The sequence below is a fragment of the Passer domesticus genome, chromosome 34 (assembly GCF_036417665.1).
Source record: "Passer domesticus isolate bPasDom1 chromosome 34, bPasDom1.hap1, whole genome shotgun sequence".
NCBI classification, from domain to species: domain Eukaryota; kingdom Metazoa; phylum Chordata; class Aves; order Passeriformes; family Passeridae; genus Passer; species Passer domesticus.
This window is the reverse complement of record NC_087507.1, coordinates 831,447-851,045: the sequence shown is the minus strand read 5'-3', so window position 1 is coordinate 851,045 and position 19,599 is coordinate 831,447. Positions and strand designations below refer to the sequence as shown.

Genomic DNA, 19,599 nt, shown 5'->3' with positions numbered 1-19,599 from the left:
GGACATCGGGGACATTGGGGACACTCTCAGGGACACTGGGGACATTGGGGACACTGTCAGGGACACGGGGACACTCTCAGGGACATCGGGGACAGGGACAGTGCCAGGGACACGGGGACACGTCGGGGTCCCGTGTGTCGTGGCCCACACATGGCGGCAGCTGTGGGGACACGGGGACATGGGGGACACCAGGGGACATGGGGACATTGAGGGGCAGTCCAGGGGTTCCCAGGGTTTTGGGGTTCCCAGGATTTTGGGGTTCCCAGGATTTTGGGGTTCCCAGGGTTTTGGGGTCCCCAGGGTTTTGGGGCTCCCCCAGCTCACTGTCCCTGATGCCCATGGAGCTCTCCAGCAGAGCCTGGGGGATTTTTTTAGGGGTTCCCCGGGATTTTGGGGTCCTGGATTTTGGGGTTCCCCAGGATTTTGGGGTTACTCCAGGATTTTGGGGTCCCGGATTTTGGGGTTCCAAGGGTTTTGGAGTCCCGGATTTGGGGGGCTCCCCCAGCTTGCTGTCCCAGATACCCATGGAGCTCTCCAGCAGAGCCCGGGGATTTTTTTGGGGTAATCCCTGAAAGGTTTTTTAGGGGTTCCCCGGGATTTTGGGGTCCTGGATTTTGGAGTTCTCGGGGTTTTGGCGTTCCCAGGGTTTTGGGGTACAGGATTTTGGGGTTCCCAGGGTTTTGGGGCTCCCCCAGCTCGCTGTCCCAATGCCCATGGAGCTCTCCAGCAGAGCCCGGGGGTTTTTGGGGCAATTCCAGGGTTTTTTTGGGGTAATCCTGGGGTTTTTATTGGGGTGATTCCAGGGGGGTTTTTGGGGGTCCTGTATTTTGGGGTTCCCAGGGTTTTGGGGTTCCCCAGGATTTTGGGGTTCCCAGGGTTTTGGGGTCCCCAGGGTTTTGGGGCTCCCCCAGCTCACTGTCCCAGATGCCCATGGAGCTCTCCAGCAGAGCCCGGGGGGGATTGGGGTGATCCCAGGGGTTTTTTTGGGAGTCCCAGATTTTGGGGTCCCAGATTTTGGGGTTCCTGGGGTTTTGGGGTCCCGGATTTTGGGGTTCCCGGGGTTTTGGGGCTCACCCAGCTCGCTGTCCCTGATGCCCATGTAGCTCTCCAGCAGATCGTCCACCTTGGCCACCGCGCGCTCCTCGAACGCCGACGGCTGCGGGGGTTCGGGATTTTGGGGGATTTTGGGGGGTCCAGGGTGGATTTCGGGGGTCCCAAGGGGATTTTGGGGAGTCCAGGCTAGATTTTGGGGGCCCCAAGGGGATTTTGGGGGGTCCCTGAGGGTCCCAGGGGGATTTTTGGGATCCCGGGGCTGCTTTGGGGTGGTTTTGGGGTCCATACCTGCTCCTGCAGCGTGGCCCTTTCAGGGTCCCCAGGGTGGATTTTGGGGTCTCAGGGGATGTTTTGGGGTCCCCAGGGTGGATTTTGGGTGTCCCATGAATATTCTGGGGTGGTTTTGGGGTGATTTTGGGATTCCCATGGATGTTTTGGGGTTCCCATGGATATTTTGGGGATGTTTTGGGGTCTCCAGGGGATGTTTTGGGGTCCCCAGGACGGATTTTGGGTGTCCCATGAGTATTTTGGGGTTCCCATGGATGTTTTGGGGTTCCCATGGTTATTTTGGGGTGTTTTGGGGGTGATTTGAGGACACTTTGAAGTGTTTTGGGCTGTTTTTGGGGTGTTTTAAGGCAGTTTTGGGGTGATTTTGGGGTGTCCGAGGCTGTTTTGGGGTGTTTATGGGTTCCCATGGATGTTTTGGGGTTCCCACTGATATTTTGGGGTTCCCACGGATATTTTGGGGTGATTTCGGGATTCCCATGGATGTTTTGGGGTTCCCATGGATATTTTGGGGTCCCTGGGGTGGATTTTGGGTGTCCCACGGATATTTTGGGGATGTTTTGGGGTCTCTAGGGGATGTTTTGGGGTTCCCAGGATGGATTTTGGGTGTCCCATGAATATTTTGGGGTTCCCATGGATATTTAGGGGTTCCCATGGTTATTTTGGGGTGGTTTTGGGGTGTCCCAGGCTGGTTTTGGGGTGCTTTTGGGGTTCCCATGGATATTTTGGGGTCCCTGGGGTGGATTTTGGGTGTCCCACGGATATTTTGGGGATGTTTTGGGGTCTCCAGGGGATATTTTGGGGTCCCCAGGATGGATTTTGGGTGTCCCATGAGTATTTTGGGGTTCCCATGGATGTTTTGGGGTTCCCATGGTTATTTTGGGGTGTTTTGGGGGTGATTTGAGGACATTTTGAAGTGTTTTGGGGTGTTTTTGGGATGTTTTAAGGCGCTTTTGGGGTGATTTTGGGGTGTTCTTGGGGTGTCCCAGGCTGGTTTTGGGGTATTTTGGGTGTACCTGCTCCTGCAGCGTGGCCAGTTTTGGGGTTCCCATGGATGTTTTGGGGTCTCAGGGGATGTTTTGGGGCTCCCATGGGTATTTTGGGGTTTCCATGGATATTTAGGGTTAGTTTTGGGGTGTTTTGGGGTGTTTTTGGGGCATTTTGGGTGATTTTGGGGTGTTTTAGGCTGTTTTTGGGGTGATTTTGGGATGTTTAGGGTGTTTTTGGGGTGATTTGGGTGGTTTTGGGTGGCCAGTTTTGGGGTTCCCATGGATATTTAGGGGTGTTTTGGGGGTGTTTTTGGGGTATTTTGGGTTGTTTTAGGGTGTTTTTGGGGTGTTTTGGGGTGATTTTGGGTGTTTTTGGCTGTACCTGCTCCTGCAGTGTGGCCAGTTTTGGGGTCTCAGGGGATGTTTTGGGGTTCCCATGGATATTTTGGGGTGATTTGGGGGTATTTTAGGGGTGTACCTGCTCCTGCAGCGTGGCCAGTGTTGGGGTTCCAGGGGATATTTTGGGGTTTCCGTTGATATTTTGGGGAGTCCCAGGCTGTTTTTGGGGTATTTTGCGCTGTTTTTGGGGTGATTTTGGGTGTTTTGGGGTCTGTACCTGCTCCTGCAGCGTGGCCAGTTTTGGGGTTCCCATGGATATTTAGGGTTGTTTTTGGGGTATTTTGGGTGATTTTGGGGTGTTTTGGGGTGATTTTGGGGTATTTTGGGGTGTTTTTGGGCTGTACCTGCTCCTGCAGCGTGGCCAGTTTTGGGGTCTCAGGGGATGTTTTGGGGTTCCCATGGATATTTTGGGGTATTTTGGGGTGTTTTAGGCTGTTTTTGGGGTGTTTTGGGGGTATTTTGGGGTGTTTTAGGCTGTTTTTGGGGTGTTTTGGGGGTATTTTGGGGTGTTTTAGGCTGTTTTTGGGGTGCTTTAGGGCTGTACCTGCTCCTGCAGCGTGGCCGGGCCCCTCGAGCGCAGCCTCAGCGTCCCCCGGCCCGAGACCCCCTGGGGGGGCCCCCCCCGGCCTGAGACCCCCCCGGAGCGGGGCCCGACCCCGTCTGGGGACACACGGGGGGGGACATGGGGTCACACGGGGGACACCGGGGACACCGTGTGACACACGGGGGGGGACATTGGGTCACACGGGGGACACCGGGGACACCGGGGTGACACTGGGGACACACAGGGGTCACACAGGGGACACTGGGGACACCGGGGTGACACACAGGGGATAGAGAGGGGACACACAGGGGACACTGGGTCACAGAGGGGACAGAGAGGGGACACTGGGGACACACAGGGGTCACACAGAGGACACCAGGGACACTGGGGTGACACAGAGGGGACACACTGGGTCACACAGGGGACACCGTGTGACACACAGGGGACACTGGGATCACACCAGGGACACAGGGGACACCAGGTCACAGAGGGGACAGAGAGGGGACACTGGGGACACACAGGGGACACACAGGGGGGTCACACAGGGGACAGAGGGGTGACATACAGGGGATAGAGAGGGGACATTGGGGTCACACCAGGGACACAGAGGGGACACTGGGTCACACAGGGGACAGAGAGGGGACAGAGGACACCCAGGGGACACCAGGTCACACCAGGGAAACCAGGTCACACAGGGGACACAGGGGACACAGGGGAGACACAGAGGGTCACACAGGGGACACACAGGGGACACCGGGTCACAGAGGGGACACTGGGGACACTGGGGACACCAGGGTGACACACAGGGGACATTGGGGTCACACAGGGGACACAGAGGACAGGGGGGTCACACAGGGGAAACCGGGGTGACACACAGGGGACGGAGAGGGGACACTGGGTCACACCAGGGGACACAGGGGACACAGAGGGGACAGAGAGGGGACACAGAGGGGACAGAGAGGGGACACACTGGGGACACAGAGGGGACACCGGGGTGACACACAGGGGACGGAGAGGGGACACCGGGTCACACAGGGGACAGAAGGGACAGAGAGAACACACACAGGGGACACACAGGGGACAGACAGGGGACACACAGGGGACAGGGGACACCAGGGGGATCACAGCAGGGACACAGGGGGTCCCCATTGTGGGGCACCTTCGGACCCTCCCAGTACAGCCCAGTACAAACCAGTGCCCTCCCAGTACAGCCCAGTACAGCCCAGTGCCCTCCCAGTACAGCCCAGTGCCCTCCCAGTGCATTCCCAGTCCATCCCAGCTAATCCCAGTTCAATCCCAGTTCAATCCCAGTTCAATCCCAGTCAATCCCAGTCCATCCCAGTTCAATCCCAGTCCCTCCCAGTCCATCCCAGTCCCTCCCAGCCCATCCCAGTTCAATCCCAGTCCCTCCCAGTTCAATCCCAGCCCATCCCAGTCCCTCCCAGTCCCTCCCAGTGCTCCCAGCACGCACCCCAGGCCCGGCGGGGCTCGGTCAGCCGCAGCTGGAAGCGGTGCCCGCGGGGCAGCTCCTGCAGCAGCCGTGCCACCTCGAAGTGCCGCGTGCCCACCAGGCTGCGCCCGTCCAGCGCCTCCAGCACGTCCCCGACGCCCACCTGGGGCGTGCGCGCCATCACCGAGCCCTCGCGGATCCGCTGGGGACAGGGGGGACAGGGACACACCTGAGTCACACCTGGGGACACCTGAGTAACACCTGAGTTACACCTGAGCTACACCTGAGTCACACCTGAGTCACACCTGAGCTACACCTGAGTCACACCTGAGTTACACCTGAGCTACACCTGAGTCACACCTGAGTCACACCTGAGCTACACCTGAGTCACACCTGAGTTACACCTGAGCTACACCTGAGTCACACCTGAGTCACACCTGAGCTACACCTGAGTCACACCTGAGTTACACCTGAGCTACACCTGAGACACACCTGAGTCACACCTGAGCTACACCTGAGTCACACCTGAGTTACACCTGAGCTACACCTGAGTCACACCTGAGTCACACCTGAGCTACACCTGGGGCGTGCGCGCCATCACCGAGCCCTCGCGGATCCGCTGGGGACAGGGGGGACAGGGACACACCTGGGTCACACCTGAGCTACACCTGGGGACACCTGAGTCACACCTGAGACACACCTGAGCTACACCTGAGCTACACCTGAGCTACACCTGGGGACACCTGAGTCACACCTGAGCTACACCTGAGTCACACCTGAGCTACACCTGAGTCACACCTGAGTTACACCTGAGCTACACCTGAGTCACACCTGAGTTACACCTGAGTTACACCTGGGGCGTGCGCGCCATCACCGAGCCCTCGCGGATCCGCTGCGGGGACAGGGACACCTGAGCTACACCGGAGTCACACCTGGGTCACACCTGAGTCACACCTGAGTTACACCTGAGCTACACCTGAGTTACACCTGGGGCGTGCGCGCCATCACCGAGCCCTCGTGGATCCGCTGGGGGGACAGGGGGGACAGGGACACACCTGAGCTACACCTGAGTCACACCTGAGCTACACCTGAGCTACACCTGAGTTACACCTGAGCTACACCTGAGCTACACCTGAGTCACACCTGAGCTACACCTGAGTTACACCTGGGGCATGCACGCCATCACCGAGCCCTCGCGGATCCGCTGCGGGGACAGGGGGACACCTGAGCCACCTGAGTCACACCTGAGTCACACCTGAGCTACACCTGAGCTACACCTGAGCTACACCTGAGTCACACCTGAGCTACACCTGAGCTACCTGGGGCGTGCGCGCCATCACCGAGCCCTCGCGGATCCGCTGCGGGGACAGGGGGGACAGGGACACACCTGAGCTACACCTGAGTTACACCTGAGCTACACCTGGGGCGTGCGCGCCATCACCGAGCCCTCGCGGATCCGCTGCGGGGACAGGGACACCTGAGCTACACCTGAGCTACACCTGAGTCACACCTGAGTCACACCTGAGCTACACCTGAGTTACACGTGGGGACACCTGGGTCACACCTGAGCTACACCTGAGTTACACGTGGGGACACCTGAGCTACACCTGAGCTACACCTGAGCCACCTGGGGACACCTGAGCCACCTGAGTCACACCTGAGCTACACCTGAGCCACCTGGGGCGTGCGCGCCATCACCGAGCCCTCGCGGATCCGCTGGGGACAGGGACACACCTGAGTCACACCTGAGTCACACCTGAGTTACACCTGGGGCATGCACGCCATCACCAAGCCCTCGCGGATCCGCTGGGGGGACAGGGGGGACAGGGACACACCTGAGCTACACCTGAGTCACACCTGAGTCACACCTGAGTTACACCTGGGGCGTGCGCGCCATCACCGAGCCCTCGCGGATCCGCTGGGGACAGGGGGGGACAGGGACACACCTGGGTCACACCTGAGTCACACCTGAGCTACACCTGAGCTACACCTGAGTCACACCTGAGCTACACCTGAGTCACACCTGAGCTACACCTGAGTCACACCTGAGCTACACCTGAGTCACACCTGAGCTACACCTGGGGACACCTGGGGCGTGCGCGCCATCACCGAGCCCTCGCGGATCCGCTGCGGACAGGGACACCTGAGCTACACCTGAGTTACACGTGGGGACACCTGGGTCACACCTGAGTCACACCTGAGTCACACCTGAGCTACACCTGAGTTACACGTGGGGACACCTGGGTCACACCTGAGCTACACCTGAGCCACCTGGGGACACCTGAGCCACCTGAGTCACACCTGAGCTACACCTGAGCCACCTGGGGCATGCGCACCATCACCGAGCCCTCGCGGATCCGCTGGGGACACAGGGGACACCTGAGCTACACCTGAGACACACCTGGGGACACCTGAGTCACACCTGGGGACACCTGGGGGACTGGGGACACCTGGGGCGCGCGTGCCATCACCGAGCCCTCACGGATCCGATGCGGACAGGGGGGACAGGGACACACCTGGGTCATACCTGAGACACACCTGGGGACACCTGAGCTACACCTGAGTTACACCTGAGCCACCTGGGGCGTGCGCGCCATCACCGAGCCCTCGCGGATCCGCTGGGGACATGGGGGACACCTGGGTCGCACCTGAGCCACCTGAGTCACACCTGGGTCACCTGGGGACACCTGAGCCACCTGAGTTACCTAGGGGCACCTGGGGTGTGTGTGCCACCACTGAGCCCTCACAGATCCACTGGGGACACACGGGACACCTGGGTCACACCTGGGGTCACACCTGGGTCACACCTGGGGTCACCTGCTGTCGGTGATGGTGAGCCCCAGCGCTGTCCCACTGCCCCCACCCTGCTGTCACAGGTGTCCCCCGGTGTGTCTCACCTGCCCCCAGGTGTGTCTCACCTGTGATGTCTCACCTGTCCAGGTGTGTCTCACCTGCCCAGGTGTGTCTCACCTGTGATGTCTCACCTGCCCAGGTGTGTCTCACCTGCCCAGGTGTGTCTCACCTGTGATGTCTCACCTGCCCAGGTGTGTCTCACCTTGATGAAGGCCTTAGCTGGCTCTGCTGTCGGTGATGGTGAGCCCCAGCTCTTTACCCATGTGTGCCTAGGAGTGTGTCACCTGTCCCAACACTAGTCCCAGGTGTGTCTCACCTGTCCCAGGTGTGTCTCACCTTGATGAAGGTGGAGCCAGCTCCATTATCAGTGATGGTGAGCCCCAGCACTGCCCCAGCTCTGTCCCTAGGTGGTCTCACCTGCCCAGGTGTGTCCCAGCTCTGTCCCAGGTGTGTCTCACCTGCCCAGGTGTGTCTCACCTTGATGAAGGCGTAGCCCGCCCCGTTGTCAGTGATGGTGAGCCCCAGCTCTGTACCCAGGTGTGTCTCACCAGTCCCCAGGTGTGTCTCAACTGCCCAGGTGTATCTCACCTGCCCAGGTGATTTCCCAGCTCTGTCCCAGGTGCGTTCCCAGGTGTGTCTCACCTGCCCAGGTGTGTCTCACCTGCCCAGGTGTGTCCCAGGTGTGTCTCACCTGTCCCATATGTGTCACCTGTCCCCAGGTGTGTCCCAGGTGTGTCTCACCTGTCCCAGCTCTGTCCCAGGTGTATCTCACCTGCCCAGGTGTGTCTCACCTGTCCCAGGTGTGTCTCACCTTGATGAAGGCGTAGCCAGCCCCGTTGTCGGTGATGGTGAGCCCCAGCTCTGTACCCAGGTGTGTCCCAGCTCTGTCCCAGGTGTGTCTCACCTGTCCCAGGTGTGTCTCAGCTCTCTCCCAGGTGTGTCTCACCTGCCCAGGTGAGTTCCCAGCTCTGTACCCAGGTGTGTCCCAGCTCTGTCCCAGGTGTGTCTCACCTGTCCCAGGTGTGTCCCAGCTCTGTCCCAGGTGTGTCTCACCTGTCCCAGGTGTGTCCCAGCTCTGTCCCAGGTGTGTCTCACCTGCCCAGGTGTGTCTCACCTTGATGAAGGCGTAGCCAGCCCCGTTGTCGGTGATGGTGAGCCCCAGCTCTCTCCCAGGTGTGTCTCACCTGCCCAGGTGTGTTCCCAGGTGTGTCTCACCTGTCCCAGGTGTGTCTCACCTTGATGAAGGCGTAGCCCGCCCCGTTGTCGGTGATGGTGAGCCCCAGCGCCTCCTCGGATTTCAGCACCTGCACGTCCTTCTGGCGGCCGCGCGTGTGCGCGAAGATGAAATCCTCGAGGCCGATCTGCCCCCCCAGCAGCTTCTCCATGTCCACCTGCGGCGTGTTCAGCGTGCAGAACAGCACCTGGGGGGACAGGGACATCACCTGGGGCAGGGGACAGCACCTGGGACACTGGGGTAACACCTGGGGACACTGGGACATTGTCTGGGGACAAACCCCCAGCCCGATCTGCCCCCCCAGCAGCTTCTCCATGTCCACCTGCGGTGTGTTCAGCGTGCAGAACAGCACCTGGGGACAGGGACATCACCTGGGGCAGGGGACAGCACCTGGGGACAGGGACATCACCTGGGGCAGGGGACAGCACCTGGGGACAGCACCTGGGACACTGGGGTAACACCTGGGGACACTGGGACATTGTCTGGGGACACAGGGACACTGTCTGTCCCAGCCCGATCTGCCCCCCCAGCAGCTCCTCCATGTCCACCTGCGGCGTGTTCAGCGTGCAGAACAGCACCTGGGGGGACAGGGACACTGGGGACACGGGACAGCACCTGGGGACATCAGCTGGAGACAGGTGACATCACCTGGGGACAGCACCCGGGGACATTGAGCACAGGGGACATGGGGACATGGGTGTGCTCAGCGTGCAGAACAGCACCTGGGGACAGCGGGGACATTGGGGACAGGGGACAGCACCTGGGGACAGGGACAGCACCTGGGGACACCGGGGATAACACCTGGGGACACCGGGGATAACACCTGGGGACACCGGGGATAACACCTGGGGACACTGGGACATTGGGGACATCACCTGGGGCAGGGGGCAGCTGGAACAGCCCTTGGGGACATTGGGGACATTGGGGACACGGGACATTGGGGACATCACCTGGGGGGCAGGGGGCAGCCCCTGGGGACATTGGGGACACGGGACATTGGGGACACGGGACATTGGGGACATCACCTGGGGGGCAGGGGGCAGCCCCTGGGGACATTGGGGACACGGGACATTGGGGACACGGGACATTGGGGACACGGGACATTGGGGACATCACCCGGGGGACAGGGCGCAGCCCCTGGGGACACTGAGGACGGGGGACATTGGTGTGTTCAGTGCGGCATCCCAGCCTCGCCTCATCCATTCCCAGCCCCTCCCAGTCCATCCCAGTGTAACCCAGTCTCGTCTGATCTATTTCCAGTATAACCCAGCCCGTTCCCAGTATAACCCAGTATAACCCAGTCCATCCCAGTGTACCCCAGTGCATTCCCAGTATATCCAGTGCTCCCAGTCTCACCTCGCTGGGGGGGATGCCGAAGGCCTCCCCGATCTTGCCGTACAGCTCCCGGACATTCCCAAACCCCTCCCAGTATAACCCAGTATACCCCAGTATAACCCAGGCTATCCCAATCCATTCCCAGTATACCCCAGTATACCCAGTATAGCCCAGTCTCACCTCGCTGGGGGGGATGCCGAAGGCCTCCCCGATCTTGCCGTACAGCTCCCGGACATTCCCGAAGCCCATCCCAGTATAACCCAGTATACCCCAGTATAACCCAGGCTATCCCAATCCATTCCCAGTATACCCCAGTATACCCAGTGCCCCCAGTCTCACCTCGCTGGGGGGGATGCCGAAGGCCTCCCCGATCTTGCCGTACAGCTCCCGGACATTCCCGAAGCCCATCCCAGTATACCCCAGTATAACCCAGTATAACCCAGGCTATCCCAATCCATTCCCAGTATACCCCAGTATACCCAGTCCATCCCAGTCTCACCTCGCTGGGGGGGATGCCGAAGGCCTCCCCGATCTTGCCGTACAGCTCCCGGACATTCCCGAAGCCCATCCCAGTATAACCCAGTATAACCCAGTATACCCCAGTATAACCCAGGCTATCCCAATCCATTCCCAGTATACCCCAGTATACCCAGTCCATCCCAGTCTCACCTCGCTGGGGGGGATGCCGAAGGCCTCCCCGATCTTGCCGTACAGCTCCCGGACATTCCCGAAGCCCATCCCAGTATAACCCAGTATAACCCAGTATACCCAGTATAACCCAGGCTATCCCAATCCATTCCCAGTATACCCCAGTATACCCAGTCCATCCCAGTCTCACCTCGCTGGGGGGGATGCCGAAGGCCTCCCCGATCTTGCCGTACAGCTCCCGGACATTCCCAAACCCCTCCCAGTATAACCCAGTATAACCCAGTGTAACCCAGTGTAACCCAGGCTATCCCAATCCCCTCCCAGTATACCCCAGTATACCCAGTGCCCCCAGTCTCACCTCGCTGGGGGGGATGCCGAAGGCCTCCCCGATCTTGCCGTACAGCTCCCGCACGTTCCCGAAGCCCATCCCAGTATAACCCAGTATAACCCAGTATAACCCAGGCTATCCCAATCCATTCCCAGTATACCCCAGTATACCCAGTCCATCCCAGTCTCACCTCGCTGGGGGGGATGCCGAAGGCCTCCCCGATCTTGCCGTACAGCTCCCGGACATTCCCGAAGCCCATCCCAGTATAACCCAGTATAACCCAGTATACCCCAGTATAACCCAGGCTATCCCAATCCATTCCCAGTATACCCCAGTATACCCAGTCCATCCCAGTCTCACCTCGCTGGGGGGGATGCCGAAGGCCTCCCCGATCTTGCCGTACAGCTCCCGGACATTCCCGAAGCCCATCCCAGTATAACCCAGTATACCCCAGTATAACCCAGGCTATCCCAATCCATTCCCAGTATACCCCAGTATACCCAGTGCCCCCAGTCTCACCTCGCTGGGGGGGATGCCGAAGGCCTCCCCGATCTTGCCGTACAGCTCCCGGACATTCCCGAAGCCCATCCCAGTATACCCCAGTATAACCCAGTATAACCCAGGCTATCCCAATCCATTCCCAGTATACCCCAGTATACCCAGTCCATCCCAGTCTCACCTCGCTGGGGGGGATGCCGAAGGCCTCCCCGATCTTGCCGTACAGCTCCCGGACATTCCCGAAGCCCATCCCAGTATAACCCAGTATAACCCAGTATACCCCAGTATAACCCAGGCTATCCCAATCCATTCCCAGTATACCCCAGTATACCCAGTCCATCCCAGTCTCACCTCGCTGGGGGGGATGCCGAAGGCCTCCCCGATCTTGCCGTACAGCTCCCGGACATTCCCGAAGCCCATCCCAGTATAACCCAGTATAACCCAGTATACCCCAGTATAACCCAGGCTATCCCAATCCATTCCCAGTATACCCCAGTATACCCAGTCCATCCCAGTCTCACCTCGCTGGGGGGGATGCCGAAGGCCTCCCCGATCTTGCCGTACAGCTCCCGGACATTCCCAAACCCCTCCCAGTATAACCCAGTATAACCCAGTGTAACCCAGTGTAACCCAGGCTATCCCAATCCCCTCCCAGTATACCCCAGTATACCCAGTCCATCCCAGTCTCACCTCGCTGGGGGGGATGCCGAAGGCCTCCCCGATCTTGCCGTACAGCTCCCGGACGTTCCCGAAGCCCATCCCAGTATAACCCAGTATAACCCAGTATACCCCAGTATAACCCAGGCTATCCCAATCCATTCCCAGTATACCCCAGTATACCCAGTCCATCCCAGTCTCACCTCGCTGGGGGGGATGCCGAAGGCCTCCCCGATCTTGCCGTACAGCTCCCGGACATTCCCAAACCCCTCCCAGTATAACCCAGTATAACCCAGTGTAACCCAGTGTAACCCAGGCTATCCCAATCCCCTCCCAGTATACCCCAGTATACCCAGTCCATCCCAGTCTCACCTCGCTGGGGGGGATGCCGAAGGCCTCCCCGATCTTGCCGTACAGCTCCCGGACGTTCCCGAAGCCCATCCCAGTATAACCCAGTATAACCCAGTATAACCCAGTATAACCCAGGCTATCCCAATCCATTCCCAGTATACCCCAGTATACCCAGTCCATCCCAGTCTCACCTCGCTGGGGGGGATGCCGAAGGCCTCCCCGATCTTGCCGTACAGCTCCCGGACATTCCCAAACCCCTCCCAGTATAACCCAGTATAACCCAGTGTAACCCAGTGTAACCCAGGCTATCCCAATCCCCTCCCAGTATACCCCAGTATACCCAGTCCATCCCAGTCTCACCTCGCTGGGGGGGATGCCGAAGGCCTCCCCGATCTTGCCGTACAGCTCCCGGACGTTCCCGAAGCCCATCCCAGTATAACCCAGTATACCCCAGTATAACCCAGTATAACCCAGTATAACCCAGTATACCCCAGTATACCCAGTACATCCCAGTCTCACCTCGCTGGGGGGGATGCCGAAGGCCTCCCCGATCTTGCCGTACAGCTCCCGCACGTTCCCAAACCCCTCCCAGTATAACCCAGTATAACCCAGTATAACCCAGTGTAAACCCAAGCTATCCCAATCCCCTCCCAGTATACCCCAGTATACCCCAGTATACCCAGTCCATCCCAGTCTCACCTCGCTGGGGGGGATGCCGAAGGCCTCCCCGATCTTGCCGTACAGCTCCCGGACATTCCCAAACCCCTCCACGCGGCCGGTGGCGCTGCCGTGTGCCAGCTGCGTGTGGAACGCCAGCCGGGGCCGCAGCGGGGGGAGGGGGCGCCGCCCCCCCCGCGCCCCCCCCCGCGGGCCCCCCCGGCTCCCCCGGGGCCCCCCCGCGCCCCCCGGCCCCCTCCTCGTTCTCCACCAGCGGCGGCGGCTTCTTGCGGCGGCCCAGCCCCAGCGGCATCGGCACGGGCTGGGGGGGTCTGGGGGGGGTTTTGGGGGGGCTTGGGGGGGCTTGGGGGGGATTTGGGGGGGGTTTTGGGGGGGCTTGGGGGGGCTTGGGGGGGTCTAAGAGGGGTTTTGAGGGGCTTGGGGGGGATTTGGGGGGTCTGGGGGGGTCTGGGGGGGTTTTGGGGGGGCTAGGAGGGGTTTTGAGGGGATTTGGGGGGTCTAGGAGGGGGTTTGGGGGGGCTTTGGGGTCTAAGAGGGGTTTTGAGGGGGCTTGGGGGGGATTTGGGGGGGCTAGGAGAGGGTTTGGGGGGGATTGGGGGGGGATTTGGGGGGGGCCTAAGAGGGGGTTTGGGGGGCTCTGAGTAGTCTAGAAGGGATTGGGGGGAGGATAAGAGGGGATCTGGGGGGGTCTGGGGGGGCTAGGAGAGGGTTTGGGGTGGTCTAGGAGGGATTGGGGGGGGCTTGGGAGGGGGTTTTGGGGGGGCTGGGGGGGACTTGGGGGCTTTAGAAGGGATTGGGGAGGTCTGGGAGGGGGCTTGGGGGGGTCTAGGAGAGGGTTTGGAGGGGTCCGGGGGTGTTTTTGGGGGGTCTGGGGGGCTTTGGGGGGGCTAAGAGGGGGTTTTGAGGGGGCTGGGGGGGGTCTGGGGGGTCTGGGGGTGTTTTTGGGGATCTGGGAGGGGGTTTGAGTGGCTGGAGGGGTTTTGGGGGGCTAAGAGGGGGCTTGAGGGGGCTGGGGGTGGCTTTGGGGGGCTGGGGGGCTTTGGGGGGGGTCTAGAAGGGATTGGGGGGGCCTAGAGGGGAGTTTTGGGGGGCTCTGGGGGGGTTTAGCTGGAGCTGTGGGGCTCCGGGGGTGGGCTTGGGGGTCTGGGGGCTTTAGGAGGGGCGCTGGGGGGCCTGGGGGGTTCCGGGGGGCGCTTCAAGGGGGGTCAGAGGGGGTTTTGGGGGGTCCAGAAGGGTTTGGGGGCAGTTCGGGGGTCCCGGGGGTCTCTCGGTGCCCCGGGGGGGTTTTGGGGTCTCTCGCTGCCCCGACCCCGCGGTTCCGGGGGCTCCCGCTCGGCTCCGCTGGGGGCTGAAAGGCGAGAGGGGAAACTGAGGCCCGGTACCCCCGGTACCCCCGGTACTCCCGGTACCCCCCGGGCCCTCCCGCCGGCCGGGCCCGCCTCCCCGCGGGACCCCGGCCCGTCCCGGGCCCGCTCCCCCCGACCCCCGCCCGGCCCCAGCCCCGGTCCCGGTCCCGTTTCCGGTCCCGGTTCCGTTTCCGGTTCCGGTCCCGCTCCCGGTCCCGCTCCCCCCTCACCGGCCGGGCGCTGCTGCCGGAGCGGCACTTCCGGGAGGGCGTGGCCAAGCCCCGCCCGCACCAATCAGCGCCGCCGCCCCGCCCCCGCGCGGACCAATCAGCGCCGCCGCCCCGCCCCGCGCGGACCAATCAGCGCCGCCGCCCCGCCCCGCGCGGACCAATGGGAGGCGGGGGAGCAGGAAAGGGCGGGGCCGCGCTCTGCCCTCCCCCCAGCGCCGCGGGCAATGGGCGCGCCCGGGCGCGCAGCCAATCAGGAGCCTGGACGGCGCGTCGGGGGCGGGGCCGAGAGGGGCGGGGCCAGCGGGCGAAAGAGGGGGGCCAAAAGGGGGCGGGGTTTAGAGACGAAAGGGGCGGGGCTCAGACACCAAAGGGGGCGGGGTTTAAGCCCCAAATGGGCGGGGCTCAGACTCAAAAGGGGCGTGGCTTAAGGCATAAAGGGGCGGGGCTAAGACACGAAAGGGGCGGGAACGGAGCCGGGGGGATTGGGGGCGGGGTCACACACCTGTCACTCACGGGGTTCCCCCGGGGGCGTTTTGGGCTCAATCCCGAAGGTTTTGGGGTCAGTTTTGGGGATTTTTGGGATTTGGGAACTCCAGGGGGGTTTGGGGTCAATCCCGAGGGTTTTGGGGCCGATCTCGGGGATTTTGGGGTCACAGAATTTTTGGGGTGAATTTCTGAGGTTTTGGGGCCAATTTCTGGGATTTAGGAATTTCCAGGAGGGTTTGGGGCAAATCCAAAAGATTTCGGGGTCAACTTTTGGGATTTGGGAATTCCAGGAGGTTTTGGGGTGAATCCTGAGGGTTTTGAGGCCAATCTCGGGGATTTTGGGGTCACAGAATTTTTGGGGTGAATTTCTGAGGTTTTGGGGCAAATCTCGGGGATTTAGGAATTTCCAGGAGGGTTTAGGGTCAATCCTGAACGTTCTGGGGTCAATTTTGGTGATTTGAGAACTCCAGGAGGTTTTGGGGTCAATCCCGAGGGTTTTGGGGCCAATCTCAGGGATTTTGGGGTCACAGAAATTTTGGGGTGAATTTCTGAGGTTTTGGGGTCAAGGTCAGAGATTTGGGGTTTCCACGTCACTTTGGGGTGAATTTCAGGGATTTTTGGGTCCCACGAGACACTTTTGGGGTAAACCCCAATTTTTTGGGGCCAATCTCCAAGATTTTGGGGCTCTGGGTTATTTTGGGGCAAAATCTGGGGTTTGGGGGGCCCAGAAGGGTTTTGGTGGGGGGCAAATTCCCGAGGATTTTGGGGTGAATTCCCGAGGATTTTGGGGTGAATTCCAGACAATTTTTGGGGCAAATTTCAGAGGAATTTGGGGTCAAATCCCAGAGGACTTTTGGGCAAATTCCAGAAGATTTTGGGGGCGAATTCCCGAGGATTTTTGGGGCGAATTCCCGAGGATTTTTGGGCAAATTCCTGAGGATTTTTGGGGTGAATTCCTGAGGATTTTTGGGGTGAATTCCCTAGGATTTTTGGGGTGAATTCCCGAGGATTTTTGGGCAAATTCCTGAGGATTTTTGGGGTGAATTCCTGAGGATTTTGGGGTGAATTCCTGAACATTTTGGGGGCAAATTCCTGAGGATTTTGGGGTGAATTCCTGAGGATTTTGGGGTGAATTTCCAGAGGATTTTTGTGACAAATTCCCAAAGATTTTGGGGTGAATTCCTGATGATTTTTGGGGTGAATTCCCAAGGATTTTGGGGCAAATTCCAGATGATTTTTGGGGTGAACTGCTGAGAATTTTGGAGGAAATCCCCGAGGAGTTTGGGGTGAATTCCCGAGGATTTTGAAGTGAAATCCCAAAGCTTTTTGGGGCGAATTCCCGAGGATTTGGGATTGCTCGGGGGGATCTGGGGGTCCCGACCGGGGGTTTTTGGGGTCAATCCAAAGAATTTTGGGGTCGATCCGAGGCTTTTTGGGATCCTGTATTTCTGTACAGCGGGGGAGGGGCGCAGGGGGGGTCCCCACAATTGTCCCGGTCCGGGATCTGCCCGGGGATCCTTTTGGGATCCGGGATCCATCCAGGGGTCCAGAGGGGTTCGGGATCCACTCGAGGGGTCCAGGATCCATTTGTGGGGTCCAAGGGGATCCAGGATCCATTTGGGATCTGTCCGGGGGTTCCAGAGGGATCCGGGATCTGCCCAGGGATCCTTTTGGGATCTGGGATCCATCCAGGGATCCAGAGGGGTTCGGGATCCACTCGAGGGGTCATGGGGGATCCTTTTGGGATCTGGGATCTGCCCAGGGGGGTCCAGGATCCATTTGTGGGGTCCAAGAGGATCCAGGATCCATTTGGGATCTGTCCGGGGGTTCCAGAGGGATCCGGGATCTGTCCAGGGGTCTGGAGAGGTTTGGGATCCATTCAGGGGCTCTGGGATCCATCCGAGGGGTTCGGGATCCATTCTGGAGGTCCAGGATCCATGTGGGGGGTCCGGGATCCATTTGGGGGGTCCAGGATCAGTTCTGGGGGTCCAGGGGGATCCGGGATCCATCCGGGAGGGGTTCAGAGTCCGGGATCCACCTGGGAGATCCAGACAGGCCCAGGATCCATTTGAGGGATCTGGAATCCATCCAGGGAGTCCAGAGAGGTCCAGGATCCATTTCACGAGTCTGGGATCCATTTGAGGGGTCTCGGATCCATCCAAAGGGTCCAGAGAGGCCCAGGATCCATTTGGGGGATCTGGGATCCATTTGGGGGATCTGGGATCCATCCAGAGAGGTCCAGGGGGATCTGGAATCCATCCAGAGAGGTCCAGGGGGATCTGGAATCCATCCAGGGAGTCCAGAGAGGTCCAGGGTCTATTTGGGGGGGATCCAGGATCCATCCAGAGCTCCAGGGTCCATGTGGGGATCTGGGATCCATCCAGAGAGTCCAGGGGGATCCAGGATCCATTTGGGGGGGATCTGGAATCCATCCAGGGAGTCCAGGATCCATTTGGGGGGGTCCAGGACCCATCCAGGGAGTCCAGGATCCATCCGGAGTGTCCAGGGTCCATTTGGGGATCTGGGATCCACCCAGGGGGCTCCGTGACCAATTTGGGGGCTGCGGGATCTGTCCAGGAGGGGGCTCAGAGCCCAGGATCCATTTGGGGGGTCCGGGATCCATTTGGGGGGTCCGGGATCCACTTGGGGCTCTGGGGTCCATCCGGGGGTGGCCAGGGGGATCCGGTCACGTCCTTGGGGGTCCCACAGCAGCCAGGGGGGAGCTGGGCTGGGATCCACAGCGGGGACCCGGCCGTGTCCGGTGTCCAGCGCTGCCCTGGGAGTGCCCCTGCCCCTGTCCCTGTCCCTGTCCCTGTCCCTGTCCCCAGCTGTGGCCCGGGATCTGTCCTGTCCCCGTGTCCGGCTGTGTCCCAGCACCGTCCCTGTCCCTGTCCTGGAAGTGTCCCTGTCCCAGTGCCCAGCACTGTCCCTGTCCCATCATGCAGTAGTGTCCTGGGATCTGTCCCTGTCCTGGAAGTGTCCCTGTCCCTGTCCCTGTCCCTGTCCCTGTCCCTGTCCCTGTCCCTGTCCCTGTCCCCAGCTGTGTCTCGGGATCTGTCCTGTCCCTGTGTCCGGCTGTGTCCCAGCACTGTCCCTGTCCCTGTCCTGGAATTGTCCCTGTCCCCAGCGCTGCCCTGGGAGTGCCCCTGTCACTGTCCCTGTCCCTGTCCCCAGCTGTGGCCTGGGATCTGTCCCTGTCCTGGGATCTGTCCCTGTCCCAGTGTCCACTGCTGTCCTGGAAGTGTCCCTGTCCCTGTCCCTGTCCCCGTCCCCAGCTGTGTCCCAGGATCTGTCCTGTCACCGTGTCCGGCTGTGTCCCAGCACCGTCCCTGTCCCTGTCCCTGTCCCTGTCCCTGTCCCTGTCCCTGTCCCATCATGCAGTTGTGTCCTGGGATCTGTCCCTGTCCTGGAATTGTCCCTGTCCCAGTGTCCACTGCTGTCCTGGAAGTGTCCCTGTCCCTGTCCCTGTCCCTGTCCCTGTCCCTGTCCCTGTCCCTGTCCCCAGCTGTGTCCTGGGATCTGTCCCTGTCCCAGTGTCCGGCCATGTCCTGGGATCTGTCCCTGTCCCAGTGTCCGGCCATGTCCTGGGATCTGTCCATGTCCAGTGTCCGGCTGTGTCCTGGGATCTATCCCTGTCCCAGGCTCTGGCCGTGTCCAGTGTCTGACTGTGTCCAGCACTGTCCCTGTCCCTGTCCCGGGATCTGTCCCTGTCCCTGTCCTGGGACTGTCCCTGTCCCAGTGTCCGGCCATGTCCTGGGATCTCTCCCTGTCCCAGTGTCCCTGTCCCTGTGTCCCTGTCCCGGGCTCTGGCCGTGTCCAGTGTCTGGCTGTGTCCAGAGCTGTCCCTGTCCCAGGACTGTCCCTGTGTCCCTGTCCCTGTCTGGGTTCTGGCCATGTCCAGGGGTGCCCTGGGATTGTCCCCAACCCCATCCCTGTCCCAGGTGTGTCCCTGCCCCAGGTGTGTCCCTGTCCCTGTCCCTGTCCCAGGTGTGTCCCTGTCCCTGTCCCTGTCCCTGTCCCAGGTGTGTCACCGTCCTGGCATCTGTCCCCATTCCTGTCCCAGGTGTGTCCCCAACCCAGGTGTGTCCCCATCCTGGGATTGTCCCTGTGCCAGGTGTGTCCCCATCCTTGTCCTCGTCCCTGTCCCCATCCTGGGATCCACCCCCGTCCCCCGTCCCCTGTCCCTGTCCCCTCAGTCCCTGTCCCTGTCCCTGTCCCTGTCCCCTCAGTCCCTG

General features: G+C 60.7%; 1 protein-coding gene across 1 annotated transcript; it reads right to left on the bottom strand.

Annotated features, from left to right (window-relative positions):
• Positions 1 to 580: 580 nt before the first annotated feature.
• LOC135288708 (PDZ domain-containing protein GIPC1-like) lies at positions 581 to 13,648 on the bottom strand. The gene is given in 6 exon segments (XM_064402106.1): positions 581 to 1,156; positions 3,271 to 3,386; positions 4,742 to 4,922; positions 8,809 to 8,994; positions 13,324 to 13,459; positions 13,461 to 13,648. Coding segments are annotated over 6 exon segments (1,329 nt in total). The 5' UTR covers positions 13,595 to 13,648.
• Positions 13,649 to 19,599: the final 5,951 nt, after the last annotated feature.